Source organism: Cherax quadricarinatus, chromosome 29, assembly GCF_038502225.1.
Source record: "Cherax quadricarinatus isolate ZL_2023a chromosome 29, ASM3850222v1, whole genome shotgun sequence".
In the NCBI taxonomy this organism is placed as follows: Eukaryota; Metazoa; Arthropoda; class Malacostraca; order Decapoda; family Parastacidae; genus Cherax; species Cherax quadricarinatus.
The window spans coordinates 23,444,730-23,462,384 of record NC_091320.1 but is presented as its reverse complement, the minus strand read 5'-3'; the positions used below and the strand labels follow the sequence as shown (position 1 = coordinate 23,462,384).

General features: G+C 43.6%; 1 protein-coding gene across 3 annotated transcripts in view; it reads right to left on the bottom strand.

Annotated features, from left to right (window-relative positions):
* LOC128694607 (carbohydrate sulfotransferase 10-like) overlaps positions 1-16,695 on the bottom strand; it is a 29,755-nt gene extending 13,060 nt beyond the window's left edge. Inside the window, exons 1-3 of one of the 3 annotated variants that reach the window (XM_070089649.1) lie at positions 16,526-16,695; positions 6,604-6,721; positions 6,101-6,366 (exon numbers count right to left, since the gene is read on the bottom strand). In XM_070089649.1, the coding sequence (XP_069945750.1) occupies positions 6,101-6,366; positions 6,604-6,699 (362 nt within the window). In that variant the 5' untranslated portion in view covers positions 6,700-6,721; positions 16,526-16,695. Of the gene's footprint in view, positions 1-6,100; positions 6,367-6,603; positions 6,722-13,213; positions 13,842-16,525 lie in introns of those variants that run through there. The other 2 variants (XM_070089648.1, XM_070089647.1) reach the window with 2 other exon arrangements.
* Positions 16,696-17,655: the final 960 nt, after the last annotated feature.

The window sequence follows — 17,655 nt, the reverse complement described above, 5'->3', positions numbered from 1 at the left end:
ACGGGGAGATGTTGTCCGGTCCCATTGCCTTTGAGGTATCGATGTCCCTTAGCAGTTTCTTCACCTCCTCCTCATCTGTATGTATGTCGTCCAACACTTGTTGGTGTATTCCTTGCTGGTGTCCCCATCTGGTCTGTCCCCCCAGAGTCCTTCCTGTCTCTACTGTAAATACTTCCTTAAATCTCGTGTTGAGCTCCTCACATACCTCTTGATCGTTTCTTGTGAGTTCTCCACCTTCTTTCCTCAGCCTTATCACCTGGTCCTTGACTGTTGTCTTCCTCCTAATGTGGCTATACAGCAGTTTCGGGTCAGATTTGACTTTCGATGCTATGTCGTTTTTCATACTGTCGCTGGGCCTCCCTCCTTATCTGTGCATACTCGTTTCTGGCTCTTCTACTAATCTCCTTGTTTTCCTGGGTCCTATGCCTCCTGTACCTTTTCCATTCTCTGTTGCACTTAGTTTTTGCCTCCCTACACCTTCGGGTAAACCAAGGACTCGTTTTGGTCTTCCTATTATTTCTGTTTCCCTTGGGAACAAAACTTTCCTCTGCCTCCTTGCACTTTGTTGCCACATATTCCATCATCTCGTTTACTGATTTTCCTACCATTTCTCTGTCCCACTGAACCTCCTGCAGGAAGTTTCTCATACCTGTGTAGTCCCCCCTTTTATAGTTTGGCCTGTCCCCTTCAGTTCCTGTTACCTTCTCCACTTGTAACTCTACTATATAATCAAAACTCAGAACCACGTGATCGCTAGCTCCAAGGGGCCTCTCGTAAGTGATGTCCTCAATGTCTGAACTGCTCAGGGTGAACACAAGATCCAGTCTTGCTGGCTCATCCTCCCCTCTCTCTCTGGTTGTGTCCCTGACATGTTGATGCATGAGGTTTTCAAGTACCACATCCATCATCTTGGCTCTCCATGTTTCGGGACCCCCATGTGGCTCCAGGTTTTCCCAGTCGATCTCCCTGTGGTTGAAATCGCCCATTACCAGTAACTTTGCTCTGCTCGAGTGAGCTCTTCTTGCCACCTCAGCCAGTGTGTCCACCATCACCCTGTTGTTTTCTTCGTACATCCTCTCTTGGCCTCCTGCAGTTCTGTGGTGGATTATACATCACTCCAATGACTACTTTATGTTCTCCGGACTGAATTGTACCTACAATGTAGTCTCTTTCTCCAATCATGTCCATGCCTTCCATTTCCTCAAATCCCCATTGGTGTTTTATGAGCAGTGCAACCCCTCCTCCCCCTCTACTCCTATCTTTCCTCAGGATCTGATATCCCGTTGGGAAGATTGTGTCTGTTATTGTCTCAGCGAGTTTTGTTTCTGTGACTGCTATGATGTCTGGGGATTTTTCACTGATTCTTTCGTTCCACTCCTCATGTTTATTCGTTATTCCATCCGCGTTTGTGTACCAAACTTTCAGTTTCTTTTCTATCATTGTGGTCATGCAAGAATATTGGGGTTGGGGGAGCGAGAGCCTTGGTGGGGGCCTATATGGGGCAGTGGTGTAGGTGGGGTTTGTGATGATGGGGGTGGGGTCAGAGTGCCCATAAGGGACAGCTGTTGGGGTGAGGTTTGTGATATGGGGGTTGGTGGCAGAGGGAACAGTGAGTGGGTTGTAGTATAGGTTGCTCAGTTGCGTTGGGAATGTCGCGGTTGGAGTCTTTTGGTGGGAGATTCTGTGGGATGTGTTTGCCCTTCCTCCTGTGTCTGGGTCCTGCTCATTTTCGTCATTGCCTCTCGTTCCTCCTTGCGTCTCTGTACCCTCTTTTTCAGTGTAGTCCTTTCTTCTTGTGTTCTGTCGCGGTCGAGGTATACTCTCTGGTACCCCTGTTTGTCCCTCAGTCTTGCTTTCTCTTGCAGAATCCTGGTTCGAACTGATTCTTCCTTGAAAGTTACTCTGACAGGCCGTATCCTTCCACTCACAAACCACCCAATTCTCTGAAAATTTGTCACCTGGGTCATATCGCCCTCACCTATTGTTTTCATGATGCCTTCAATCATTTTTTTCTCCTCCTGTTTTATTTCTTCAAAGTTGTCCCCCTTGGCTTCTTGGAGCCCGTACACAAAAACTGACCTCGCCCTTTCCTCCTCCCACTGAGTCTCCATCTGCTTCCTCTGAGGCATTTTATTTCCTTCCATTGACATGTTCTTGCCTTCAGTCCCTGTCATATCTGAAACTTCTATTCTCAGTGAACTGTCTTTCATGACCAGCTGTCCCTTGCTACTGCAGTTGGCTGTTAGAATCTCTGCATATAGCATACCTTCATTGTCTTCATTGTCTTAGTGTGCTCCTCGTCTTTTCCCTGGCCCCACGTGGGTCTGATAGGGCCTTCGTGTACTGTGTGTCTCCGTTGTTGCTTACCGTCCCCTTGTCTGTGCCTGACATTGAATTTCCTGATGTCACATCTGAATTGTCATTTGTCTCTCTAATCTGTTTCAGCCTTTGCAGTTTCTCTTCTAAGCACTGTATCCTAGCTTCTGCTGCTAAGACCTGTACTTCCCACTTCCTGCACTCTTCAGCTATCCGCTCCTCCATTTTCTTACCAAGCTCTACTATCTTCCTTCCCCACTCTTCCTCCCTTTTTTGAAGCTCTAACTCCCAGTCTTTCCTCCCTGGTTCGTCTACCAGATCTCTGGTTTTCCTTCCTCTAGGGCCACCCATTTTTTTTTTTTTGTTTGTTTTTTACCACAGACAGAAGGCTAGAGGAGGGAAAGGGTGCAAGGGGGAGAGAGAAAGGGTAGAAAGAGGGAGAGAGAGGAGGAGAGAGAAAGGGTAGAAAGAGGGAGAGAGAGGAGAGAGTATGGAGGTGAGGGATAAGACCAAGGGGGGGAGAGAGAGAAATGTGAGGGGGGAGAGAAAGGGTAGAGAGAGGGAGAAAGAGAGGGAGAGGGAGAGAGAGAGAAAGGAGGGTGAGGGAAAAGGCTATGAGAGAGAGAAATGGAGAGATGGAGAGAGAAGCCTATAGAGAGAGAGGAGGGTGAGAGATATGGTGATGGGAGTGAGAGAGAGAGAGAGAGAGAGAGAGAGAGAGAGAGAGAGAGAGAGAGAGAGAGAGAGAGGGAGAGAAAGAAAGAGTAGGGGGAAGGGGAGGGAAAAAGGCTATGAGAGAGAGAAACACAAGGGAGGGGGAGAGGGAAACATAGGAGGGAGGAGGGAGTGAAGGCAAGAGCGGGGGAGGGGAAAGGTCTGTGGGGGAGGGAAAGGTGTGTGGGGGGGTGAGGGGATGCGGTCAATTTCCAAGGATCAGCTGTGTGTACTCACCTAGTTGTGGTTTCAGGGGTCGAGACTCAGCTCCTGGCCCCGAGTGTATGTGTGTGCGTGTGTGTGTGAGCACGTCAGTTGTTTATATGTCCCAGAAATACAATTCACCTCTGTGTATCCATAATACTAATAAGATACCATTAACACTGAGAGTAATTCTAATAATTATAATACTAGCGTGTGTTAATGAGTCTTTCTTTCACCCAGTTATGTACTACCTTTTACTACATGTGTACCCAATACTTGCTTCTCAGATTGTACTGTCTTTGTGTCCTAAAACATTATCTCTCGAAACTGTTGTCAGGGCTGTAGTCCCATTAGCCACAACTTAATCCTCCTGCCTATTCCTTGCTCCTACAAATTTTATCTTCCTACTACTGCTAGGTGTTGTGTGTATGATAATTGCTCTGGAGCAGGGTTTGTGATAGCCAGCCACCAGTGATCGTAGGGCCGGCTCTACCACTCAAAACTTCCCGCCAACCACAAACAGGTGATTTGTACGTTACAACTCAGAGGGGACGTCCATCCAGATGCCTGATGTACGATGCTCGCTGTACGATGCTCGCTGTACGATGACTCGTGCACCTCGCCCTTCCGCCGCTGACTTCTTCAGCTATTCTTTTCTCGTTGCCCTTTTGAGTCCTCATTTACCACACTTATCACTTGTATACTGCTACTTTTATAATTTACACATCACTTTTGGTAAGTACACTTCTCATTTGTGATGACACCCAACCTGTTATGGCCGCGCTACTTCCTCAGGCCTACTGCTGCCACCTTCTCTGCTTATATATATTTATGTATATGTATATATATATATGCAAAACAACCACTCTGGAAGAATAGAGAAATTCCAAGCACTTTCGTGACTACTCACATTATCAAGGAACTATGATAGTTCCTTGATAATGTGAGTAGTCATGAAAGCGCTTGGAATTTCTCTATTCTTTCAGAGTGGTTGTTTTGCATATTTTGAAATCACCTGTTTACTGTGATCTTATTGCATATATATATATATATATATATATATATATATATATATATATATATATATATATATATATATATATCCCCTTTCTGGCTAGCTTGTTCACGCTGTGTGCTACATCACAGTTTGTCGTTAGCCAACATCTCTTAATTCTATTTGATCTTTTCTCTTTAGTCACTCTGTACTTTGTATATTTGTAACAATGTGGCAACAAGTGCCAACTAGGCCTCAACGAACTGGCACTTTGAAATTTTGTTGTATAATTTCAGGCTTTCTCTCGCCTTTACTTTATTTATTTTTGCTAATACTTTGGTTATCACTTGTAGGGTTGTTCACTGACGTTGTCACTAACACTGGTTGCTTCCAGCTGCTAAAACACGCCCTAAAAGCACTAAGATTCTCGGAGCCTGGCGCTTGTGACCCACTGCACTGTGTGTGTGTGTGTGTGTGTGTGTGTGTGTGTGTGCGCACTCACCTAGTTGAGATTGCAGGGGTCGAGTCCAAGCTCCTGTGTGTGTGTGTGTGCGTGTGTGTTTGTGTGTGTGTGCGTGTGTATGTGTATGAGTGTGTGTGTGTGTGTGTGTGTGTGTGAGTGTGAGTGTGTGTGTGTGTGTGTGTGTGTGTGTGTGTGTGTGTGTGTGTGTGTGTGTGCGTGTGACTCAACAATCAATATTTGCACCAATAACTCACTACAGTTGTGACCGGGTGTGGAAGTGTGAATTGCTCATTACTCTAAAATTTGTTCATGATTATAGCCATGTATAAACGCAAGTAACCATTCTTACAGTATTCATTACCTTTGTAACTTGTGAGTTCATTACCTTGTACCTAGTTCAGCCATCAAAACTTTGGGGCCCAGTCCCTGGACCCATTGTGTACCTCTATAATCTGTTAATACCTTTGTAACTTGTCATGATTGTGACTAGACCTACCTGGAGTTCATTACATTTGTAAATTGTGAATTCATTACCTCTGTAGCTTGCTCAGCCATCAAAACTTTGAGGCCCAGTCCCTGGACCCATTATGTACCTCTGTAATCTTTTGACTACCGCCCACAGGATGGGTATGGGGTGCATAATAAACATATTAAACTAACCTGACACCAACCATAAAAAAATTATGAACGTCGGAACCGAGCGGTGGTGAAGGACTGGACACTTGTACATATACACTGAACATAAATCATCCCATAAACCTGAGGACTCAATGCGTATTATCTATTCGGCGCAAGAGGTGATAGAAATTATCTTCCGACTAATTCATCAGATGTGCGGTAATATAAAAAACAAGTATACATGAAGCAAGATTGCATTTGCTTGCTTTTAATACAAATAATAATGAAAAACACTATGTACTGTCGGCTGCAGTTAAAAATTACTCTTCACAAAGTCAGGCAAATGTCTATAGATTCTAACATGGAAGTGTCAGTCTCGAATATTAATATTTTGACTGGGATGAGAAACTGCAGTAAGACTGCAAATGTTTACCTTTCAATGGAGGTGTCTTGATCCAAGAAACTGAAGCTATTCTCCTCTCCCTTGGATCGAACCTGATTGTCTCCCAGTCCCTCAGGCGCTGGATGACTCCTGTGTTTTAAGGCTCTCCGAGGAATATAATACCAAGGGCTTTTGATCCGTAGAACTGAGTTACTGTCCCCTTCCTTCGACCGAACCTGTACTTTCTATCACTGAGGCTCTTGATAATCTTTACGGAGTTATCACTTCTCCATGAATATAAAAACCAGGTCAAGAAAACCACCAGCGAGCGATGGCTTTGAATAACATGCATGTTAATAATACTAGAAATGAAATACCTTGAAAAAACTTTGTGCAATAAATGCAGTACCTTGAACAAGCTCTGTGCAGTATGTCAAGTCGTCGACTATGTTCCTTCTCCATCAAGCCATCAGGTGGTGGTGGCATGGGTGTGGTAGTGGTTGTAGTTGTGGTTGTAGTGCTGGTGCTAGGGCTGCTACTTCGTGGGGGCCGGGAGCTGTGACTGAAACCACCAGCTGTACGGATGGTTGCTCGCCTGCCAGGCCGCTGAGAGCCAGCATCTGTGTGACCATATCGGCTCAGATGAAATTTCTTCTGAACTTTAGTGACGATGCCCTGAGAGAAAAAAAGCAAATTCTTGTGGGTTTTTTTTTTTTACTAGTTCAGTCTTCAAGGTGGCGTCTTCATGCTGGTTCACAGCTCTTGTGCAAAGAATTGGTACTATCCTACCATTCTTGAATTAAATCTAGTTACATTAAAAGCCTTTGGGTGCCATATAATTACCATGAATTTAGAGCTTTCCCTGTGATGATAATAACAATAAATAATAATAATAATAATAATAATAAGTACCTGAGTCATGAAGTGGAGGAGGCAGATAATAACGATGGTCTGGAGTAAAGCTGGAAGCGTCTTGTTTATCTTACGTAGTATACCTGGAAACACCATCCTGCGTCCAGGTCACATCAACCTGCCAGTAAACAATACATTCGCTAGGTTCATTAGGTACAGCAGGAAACTAGGGAAATGTATATTCACTGTTTTAATGAACAGAAGACAAAGCATAATCTAGCCTTAGACAAGTTACCCCAAGGCGTCTTTACTGTTTATCCTCAGAAGAACCGCTCGTCACAGTTTCTTAAGAGCCTTTGTGGACGATATGGATAAGAGAGAGAGAGAGAGAGAGAGAGAGAGAGAGAGAGAGAGAGAGAGAGAGAGAGAGAGAGAGAGAGAGAGAGAGAGAGAGAGAGAGAGAGAGAGAGAGAGAGAGAAATAAGCATGAAATTGTATTAGTAGAAATTATTATTATAATCAAGGGGAAGTATTAGTTGAAATAAAAAGACAAATGAAAGATATTAACAAGTCTTCCAGTGGGCAATGAAAAATAAAAAGTTGTTACATGGTGAGAAATTCTAATTGCTCACTTACGGTAAGAATTAAGTACTAAAAACGAGTACTGGATACAAAAGATCACCTTGTTGAATGAAAGGGGCAAATTGAAGATTTGATACGTCATAAGCCCTACCTAGAGAACAAAATAAGGTGAATCTTGCTAAGGCCAAGAGTATAACAAGGTGAATAAGATCTTTCAGTAAAAAAAAAAAAAAAAAACATACCGGCGGTGACACTATTCAGATCAATTGTGGTTTCTCGATTGGAGGACTGTTGTGTGTTGACAGCTCCAGTCAAGGCAGGAGATATATCAGAGCTAGAAAAGGTAAAGATTCTTTACTGCCTAGAGAGAGCCAATAAAGCACAAACTACTGGGAATGCCTCAACATACCTGGAATATTCTCTGAAGCAAATGAGAGACTGATATCTTTTATAGCTGGAAGATAATCGAGGGCCTCAGCATAAATTAACACTTCTATAGCAACGTATTAGAGTGAGAGATATAGCAGAGTGACACACAGTGAACAGGTCCACCGTGGCCACAATATATTACCACTGTCAACATCTGTGGCCCCAGACCATTCAACCTGCTACCAGTACATGTCAAAAATACTGTTGGAACAAATGTAGAAGTTTTCAAGACGGAACTCAGCCTAGTGGGAGATCAATCAGGGTGTGAAGAATATGCGGGTCAGCAGGACCCGCATGTTATGGTTGACCAAGCAATCAGTACTGCCTGATCTCAAGCCAGGCTGCGAGAGCAGCCTGTATACCTGTCGTAGGTATATTGTACAGGTAAGAAGAAATGAGCGACTAGACTATATTCATGGGAAAGTGCTAAACACGTATGGTTTATACAGTACTAGAGGAATATGAGGGATTCACAGAAATCAGTTTTGATTTAAGCTCTAAGGGAACGATAGTAGCAATTCCTTGGAAAAAAAAAAGCCCTTAACCAGCATTAAGGACACCTACATTCATTTGCCAGCAAGGACAGCTCCCCCTCCTTCACTATTATCAAAGACCCCTCCCGTCCTTCATCAAGGACATCTACTCCTACACTATCACAAAGGACCCCTCCTGCCTTTCAACATCAAGAAACCCCCTGCTTCACCAGCATCAAGAACGTCTCTCCTCCAAGGACCCCTCTCCTCAAGCATCAAGGACTCCTTCCTTCACCAGCAAGGGCCCCTCTGCTCTACCAGCATCAAGGACCCTTACCCTTCTTTATCAGCATCAAGGGCCATTCTCCAGCAGCATCAAGGGTCATTCTCCAGCAGCATCAAGGACCATTCTCCAGCAGCATTAAGGGCTATTCTCCATCAGCATCAAGTGCCCCTTTACTAGTATCAAAGACCCCTCTCTAATTCACTAGCATCAAGAACTCCCCTCCTTAGCGTCAATGAACTTTTTCCTTTATAAGCATCAAGAACCATTCCCCTCCTTCAACATTAAAGACTCCACTCATTCAGCAGAATCAAGGACCCTCCTTTACCAGCATCAAGAACCCCTCTTCTGCATGATCACTAAGGTTCCCCCCCCTCCACCAGCATTATGGACCCCTCTCATTCACCAGCACCAAGGATCCCTCCCTCCATGCATCAAGGATCCTCCTTCAGGATCAAGAACCTCTTTCATTCACCAGCATCATGGACACCTTCCTCACTGTATCAAGGACCCTCTTCAGCATCAAAAACCCCTTCCTCCACCAAGTAACCCAACTCGACTTATCCAAGCTGACCAAACTAGACCTCTCCTAGCAACCTAACTCGACATATCCTAGCTAACCCAGCTCGATCTATCCTAGCAAACCCTACTAGGTTAGGTTAGGTAAGGTTTCTTAGGAAATAGGATAAGTGTTTCCTAACGTGGGTCTTAGTCATACTGGTTGAAGCGGCTGGAGCTTTTGATCATTTGACCGAGGCCTTCCGCTGGCTTACCCCCTCCACCCCCCTTTAAAAATTAAATATTGCAATATCTTTAATGTTGTGATGGTAATAGCCATGAGGATGCTCTAAACCCTCAGAGCTGACACTATCCAGCAGCCATAAGGGTGAGATTTAAACAACAACAAGGCATAATGCAGTGACTGAAGCGATACACAAATAACCCGCATATAATCACAGTCACACGGTGTGACTTTGTAAATGGTACAAGTCGGACCGAAACGTCGTCCTAAGCTCCTCTCTGCCATGTCCGGGATGTTTATGTATGTTGGCCGCTACTAGTACTGATCATAGTCCAATATTTTTTGTTTCCATGTGAATCGCCCTTATGTATCTCTGATACATGATCCATGAGTGCCACTATGGGTGTCCCTGATACATGATCCATGAGTGCCACTATGGGTATCTGATACATGATCCATCAGTGCCACTATGGGTGTCCCTGATACATGATCCATGAGTGCCACTATGGGTATCTGATACATGATCCATCAGTGCCACTATGGGTGTCCCTGATACATGATCCATGAGTGCCACTATGGGTGTCCTTGATACATGATCCATGAGTGCCACTATGGGTATCTGACACATGATCCATCAGTGCCACTATGGGTGTCCCTGATACATGATCCATGAGTGCCACTATGGGTATCTGATACATGATCCATCAGTGCCACTATGGGTGTCCCTGATGCATGATCCATGAGTGCCACTATGGGTATCTGATACATGATCCGTGAGTGCCACTATGGGTGTCCCTGATACATGATCCATGAGTGCCACTATGGGTATCTGATACATGATCCATCAGTGCCACTATGGGTGTCCCTGATACATGATCCATCAGTGCCACTATGGGTATCTGATACATGATCCGTGAGTGCCACTATGGGTGTCCCTGATACATGATCCATGAGTGCCACCATGGATGTCTCTGATACATGATCCATGAGTGCCACTATGGGTGTCCATGATACATGATCCATGAGTGCCACTATGGGTGTCCTTGATATATGATCCATGAGTGCCACTATGGGTGTCCCTGATACATGATCCATGAGTGCCACTATGGGTGTCCCTGATACATGATCCATCAGTGCCACTATGGGTGTCCCTGATACATGATCCATCAGTGCCACTATGGGTGTCCCTGATACATGATCCATCAGTGCCACCATGGGTGTCCCTGATACATGATCCATCAGTGCCACCATGGGTGTCCCTGATACATGATCCATGAGTGCCACCATGGGTGTCCTTGATACGTGATCCATCAGTGCCACCATGGGTGTGTCTGATACATGATCCAACAGTACCACCATGGGTGTCTGATACATGATTCATCAGTGCCACTATAGGTGTCTTTGATACATGATCCATCAGTGCCACCATGGGTGTCTCTGATACAGGATCCATCAGTGCCACCATGGGTGTCTGATACATGATCCACCAGTGCCACCATTAGTGTCCCTGATACATGATCCATCAGTGCCATCATGGGTGTCCCTGATACATGATCCATCAGTGCCACCATGGGTGTCCCTGATACATGATCCATCAGTGTCACCATGGCAACTTTGAACATTATGCAGAATTTGTAAAAATCAAAGATGGCAACTACAAAAATAGCTACACTGTGCATCGTTTCTGACCCCAACTTCTGTATATCAGACGAATCAGACAAGTGAAGCTACGAGAGTATGGATAATATACCGTTCTGATTATATTTAGGTTAAGTTTCGCTCGTCAGGAGCCTGATAAAGCTCCTTGGCGAGTTACACCGTATACCTGGAGGGTGTTCCCGGAGCCGATACCTCCGCGGCCTGGTCCACGACCCAGCCTCGCGGTGAATCAAGTCCTGATAAGCCAGTAGTAAATACTGGCTGCATGCAATCCAACGTAAGAACCACAGCCTGTCCAGCTCCCTCAAAATGGATGAACACATCGACTCCAGGCTGAAGGACGAATTACCACAAACTCTTCCTCATATTCCACCATTCTTCTTTGTTTTGGACTGAAGAAGCCACTGGCTGGCGAAATGTTTCCACAAAAAAATATTCCAAAATGTTGCACAAGTCTCTCATTTTTCAACTAAATTTTTCCAAACTATTTTCAGCACAATGGTTGAAGCTCCAGTAATGAACTTCCGGCTAAAAGAGTCAGTCGTTCCCAGTTAACAACATATGATCCCATGGAACATTGTTTCTATGGTGGTGTACTGTTTACCTCCAGATCCAATGGTACCTCGAATTTCGGCCGCAATTCGTTCATGAAGGCTGTTCGAGTGCCGTTACCGAACGAATTTGTTCCCATAAGGAATAATGTAACTTAGATTAGTCCGTTTCCGACCCAAAAATACACTTACAAAAGCACTTACAAAAATACACTTACATAACTGTTCGCGTTGGAAGCTGTACGAAATTCGAGGCACCACTGAGCAAGTTGACACAATGTGTGGCAGACCAGTACTGCTGATAAATCACGGGATAAATCATTTAAGGATCTTTCATGACAGGAGAAGAAAAGAATTGAACTCAAAATGTCCAGGTGATACTGGATGGTGCAAAATGTGATCTGCATCAGCTGCCTAACACCACAAATCAAGTCGAAATTTTATTTCTTTTCATAGTATACAAACTGTTATGACAAGGACGGCAAACTACCGGTGAATGACCAAAGACGTAATATATTGTTACCGCTGTTGTCTTAATGTAGCAATCAGTATCAGATGTGGACATGAGTGGACTCGAGGTGAACACGAATAATGGTGGTGTATGTCACGTTAATGTCTGTTGGGGGAGACTAATGCGAGAGCTCTGCTGATGCTAATTTGGTGCTGTGCTGAGGTAGTTGCGCACCTCTGTTGTTGTAACAATGTTGGTAGAATTACCCACAATATGTTGGGTATGAGGACACGTGTGCAACTAGTGCGACATTTTTATTGTGGCAACGTTTCGCTCTTCAGGTGCTTTATCAAGGCGTGACAGCATGGAGAGCGAAACGTTGCCACAATAAAAATGTCGCACATTAGTTGCATATGTGCCCCTTTTACCTAACACGCCAATTATTATTACGATCAAACACTAAGCACTAAACCCACAAGGGTCATGCAGCGTACACGTCTGTTGTTTCCCAGCACACCTGGGCTAAAACAACTGCACAAAAGATAATGATGCCGGTGACGCGCACTTATCACACGTCCCAAGTAACATTAAATATTTGTAGATGAATGGTTCAGAGAACCGACATGTTGATAAATTAGACACATGTGCAACTCTTGGATATCTTTATTAAGGAAACGTTTCGCCACACAGTGGCTTCATCAGTCCATACGGTTCTCTGAACCATTCATCTAAAAACCTGTCAGACACTGCAACTTCTTGGGATCTTAATACTTAGGAATTCTTCGCTTGCCTAATTCTTGGGCACGACCTACTTCCTTGCCTAATTCTTGGGCACGACCTACTTCCTTGCCTAATTCTTGGGCACGACCTACTTCCACATTGAACAAATGTGACACCACCTATGACTGCTGCACCTCTCCTGCCATACGGTTTATAAGCTGCTTCTCCGCTCATATGCCGTATTCTATTCAAGATTGATGGACTGAACACATCGACTCAAGGTTGAGGGACTGATTACCTCATTCTCCTCCTGTTCTTCAAGTTTCTCCTACGTATGGACTGATGAAGCCACTGTGTGGCGAAACGTTTCCTCAATAAAGATACCCAAGAGTTGCACATGTGTCTAATTTATCAACATTAAATATGTAACCCGCTGATTGTGAAAAACAAATGACTGTGACGAAGATAACTTAGCCGCAGCAAGACAGTGTTAATGCACGAGTAGATGGCATCTTTAATGACAATTCTCTAGTGGATAGGCTTCAAACCTGATAAAAACTTACAATTTTAGCGCATCCCAAAGGTGATGAATAAGATGCGCGAAACACCTGGGTATCTTCATTATGAAGACGTTTCGCCAACCAATGGGTTTAACAGTTCAATACAGAGGTTACAGAGGCTACGATGCGCATCCTGTGATTATAATAACGTTAATAGCAATGGTAATACTAAAAGAAAAATAATTTTTATAGTAACTAGAATCAACGAGGTAAAATTTACCTGTACCTAGAGAAAATTTTAGATCTGTGGGTGGTACAAGGAAGCAGCCAGGTGTGTTGTAGATCCGTGTGACACGAGGAAGCAGCCAGGTGTGTTGTAGATCCGTGTGACACGAGGAAGCAGCCAGGTGTGTTGTAGATCCGTGTGACACGAGGAAGCAGCCAGGTGTGTTGTAGATCCGTGGGTGACACGAGGAAGCAGCCAAGTGTGTTGTAGATCCGTGTGACACGAGGAAGCAGCCAGGTGTGTTGTAGATCCGTGGGTGACACGAGGAAGCAGCCAAGTGTGTTGTAGATCCGTGTGACACGAGGAAGCAGCCAGGTGTGTTGTAAATTAATGTTTAGGTCGTTACGTCACTCCTAGGTTTGTTTTTGTAACTAATGTGAATGTCTAGCTGTTCCCTTGTCTCATACACTCGCTCGTCAATGTTTGTATACGACTGCGTAATGCAGCAAAACACAACACGATATTAAAAAACGGAGCCCTAACGCTCCTATGACCAGTGTTCCAGGTCGACTGAGACTTGGCAGGGAACACACATACACACACACAGACACACACACACACGGACGGACGAGACACACGCACACAGGTGTCCGCCTTCCCTTGACCCTCTAACGGTGTCTGGGATGTAACTGACCTGTTCAGCCACTCTGCTCTCATTCTCCGTCGTCTCCTGTTGTACCCACAGTTATTGCCTGTTGCATGTTCCTCGTGCATGAGGGCCATTCAACTTTTCAGAGCCGGGATGCCTGAGCAACGCACGGTGATAATACATCAGCGAGGCCGGAGTGGAACGACCATATCCCACATACACAACGAACATATCAAGCCTCCACACTCTGTCGTCTTGGTTTTAGCTCCCGCGAAGCTTTTCTCAACGTTAAGTAAGTTTATTTAGGTACAAGTACACATAAATACAGTTACACAAATTATCATACATAGCAACATGTATAAATTACGTAGGATACTCCAAAAAAAAAAAGTCAGACAAAGTGACTTATTTCCATTGAGTCATTTACATTTCTTGTTTTATAAAGTAAAGAAGAACAATTTAGTAATGAAACTAGACAACTTTTCCACCTTCCCTGGTGGGTTTAGCGCTTAGTTTTGATTATAATAACAATTCACCCATTACAATTTGACATATTCTTTACCACCAATATTATTTTTACGTCTTGGGAGACATAAAATTGCGCCAAAATTGACCAATTACTCCGATATGGTAAACATGAGGAAATTAAAACTTCATCAGAGTATAAAACAAATTCTGGCCACAAAATAGAGCGAAAAACCAACGTCAAAGACCTGGGAGTGATCATGTCGGAGGATCTCACCTTCAAGGACCATAACATTGTATCAATCGCATCTGCTAGAAAAATGACAGGATGGATAATGAGAACCTTCAAAACTAGGGAGGCCAAGCCCATGATGACACTCTTCAGGTCACTTGTTCTATCTAGGCTGGAATATTGCTGCACACTAACAGCACCTTTCAAGGCAGGTGAAATTGCTGTACAGAGAACCTTCACGGCGCACATAACGGAGATAAAACACCTCAATTACTGGGAGCGCTTGAAGTTCATGAACCTGTACTCCCTGGAACGCAGGCGGGAGAGATACATGATTATATACACCTGGAAAATCCTAGAGGGACTAGTACCGAACTTGCACACGAAAATCACTCACTACGAAAGCAAAAGACTCGGCAGACGGTGCAACATCCCCCCAATGAAAAGCAGGGGTGTCATTAGCACTTTAAGAGACAACACAATAAGTGTCAGGGACCCGAGACTGTTCAACTGCCTCCCAGCATACATAAGGGGGATTACCAATAGACCCCTGGCTGTCTTCAAGCAGGCACTGGACAAGCACCCAAAGTCGGTACCTGACCAGCCGGACTGTGGCTCGTACGTTGGATTGCGTGCAGCCAGCAGTAACAGCCTGGTTGATCAGGCTCTGATCCACCATGAGGCCTAGTCACAGACCGGGCCGTGGGGGTGTTGAGCCCCGGAACTCTCTCTGGGTAAACTCCAGGTAAATGTGGCTATAAGGTATAATGTTACGTCACAGGTCCCTGAGGGAGTAGCGCGTCACAAAGAACAATAACCTCAGTAGACAGTATTATAGGAGGCCACAGCAGCGCTGTCTACCACCTGGCACGCCTCTTCCACATACCTGTGTTTACACCTCTTGTTTGCTTTCACTGCATATAATTCCAGAAAGAATTATATGCTTCAATTTCGCACACGCGGAAGAGGATTTTAAAGAGTAAATATAAACTACTATGGCAGGTTATGTACACTGACAGGTGTGTATACATGGACGTACATATCTCAGTGCAACAAGATTTGCTCTAATCCCAGTTGTTGAGATTAAAGTCTTTCTTAGGTTATTCTCTAGTTTGACTGCGGTTATAGTGGCTTCCCTACATTAGACTGACCTTCATTCTGGTTGGCAGCAATATCCACAAAGGCGCGTAAGTCTTATTATCATGTGAATGAATGGACTGAAGTCATCGACTCAAGGCTGAGGGACTGATTACCTCAAATTCCTCCCCATCTTCCACCTTTCTCTTCACTGGACTGAAGAAGCCAATGTGTGGCGAAACGTTTCCAGAATGAAGATACCCAAATGTTGCGGAACAGAAACGTAACAAAGGTTCAACACTCCGGTCTCCTGGTCTCGTCTTTCTGCTCCAGCAAAACTTTTGATGTCAGGTATATGTCATAAATTTCTAACGACACTCGGTATACTTTCTATTTTACCATTTTCTTGTTTTAATATATCTTAATCTTGGGTTGTCGCCTTTCCAGCTCTGGAGATAATGTGTGAGAGTGAGTCGCAGGTCAACCATCGTAGAAATAATTTACAAATACAGTCCTACGTCTGACTCTTATATAGTACTGTATAAACAATGTATCCTTGAGATTATCAGGTAATACAATGTGTGTTTATAGTAACTTCTCGAAAAAAAAAACGAGAAACACTAAAAGTGGCATCTAGAGTGAAAACTGAAGTTTAAGAGAACCTACAAAATTTTAATTATCCATGTTATGCCAGCAGCCTTCCCCGTGAATATAATAATAATAATAATAATAATAATAATAATAATAATAATAATAATAATAATAATGTTAAGTATGTAAGGTATTTTATACCATTTTAATGTTCAATAATAATAATAATAATAATAATAATAATAATAATAATAATAATAATAATAATAATAATAATAATAATAATAATCTGAAAAAGTAAACACAAGTGTGTGAGGATGTGGGATATTTTCCAGTTTGTATGTGCACTCACCTATTTGTGGTTGCAGGGGTCGATTCACAGCTCCTGGACCCGCCTCTTCGCTCTGTGTGTGTGTGTGTGTGTGTGTGTGTCTACAGGTAAGGTGAAGGCCAGGTAAGGACTGGTAGGTGAAACTGGTTCCCGTTACTTGTTGCAGAGGTGACAAGGTTCCTGCTGCAGTGGTGCCACATCTACACCTCACACAGTCGTCCACGCCAACCTTATAAACACACACACTGTACTGACAGATATTTCTATAAAAAAACACAACGAAACAAAATAATATAGCCTATAAATGCTTAAGAACAGTCAGGAAAGCTTTTCTTACATTTTTATGAACCAAGATGTCAGATTAACAGGTTATTTTACTTCAAATATATGATTGAAATGACGTGGCTATATTGAAGATTAAGGATATATTAAGGATATATTAAGGATATATTAAGAACGAAGGAGGATTAAAAAAAAAGTGACTCTCATATAAGAGAATCGGTAAGTGTTTGTGGTATCTGATCCAGAGATGTGGGATCTTATCCTTCTGCTCGCATCTATAAATACTTCCACTCTCATGCGCTCCCCTCCTCCTCTCTTATCCTTTCTCTTCTCTCGTTCCTCCCTCCCTCTCCTTACCGTCTTTCTTTCTTCTTCTATCCCTCCCTTCTTCCCTTATCCTTGCTGTCTCTGCTACGTACTCTTACTGTGTCAGTCTGGTTATTAAAACTAATGTACGTCTTCAAAATCATTAAAATTATCTAAAAAGACCACCAAATCTATTTATTCAGGTTAATAAATCTACTCCCATCAATCAAATCTTCTATTTCTGATGAATCTATTATATCTGACAAACAAATTTACTACATCAAACAAATCTACTGCATAAGACAAACAAATCTACTACATCAACCTACGAAATCCATTTCGTCAATCAAAACTACTACATCAACCAAATCTACCTCGTCAGACAACCAAATCTACCTCGTCAGACAACCAAATCTACCTCGTCAGACAACCAAATCTACCTCGTCAGACAACCAAATCTACCTCGTCAGACAACCAAATCTACCTCGTCAGACAACCAAATCTACCTCGTCAGACAACCAAATCTACCTCGTCAGACAACCAAATCTACCTCGTCAGACAAC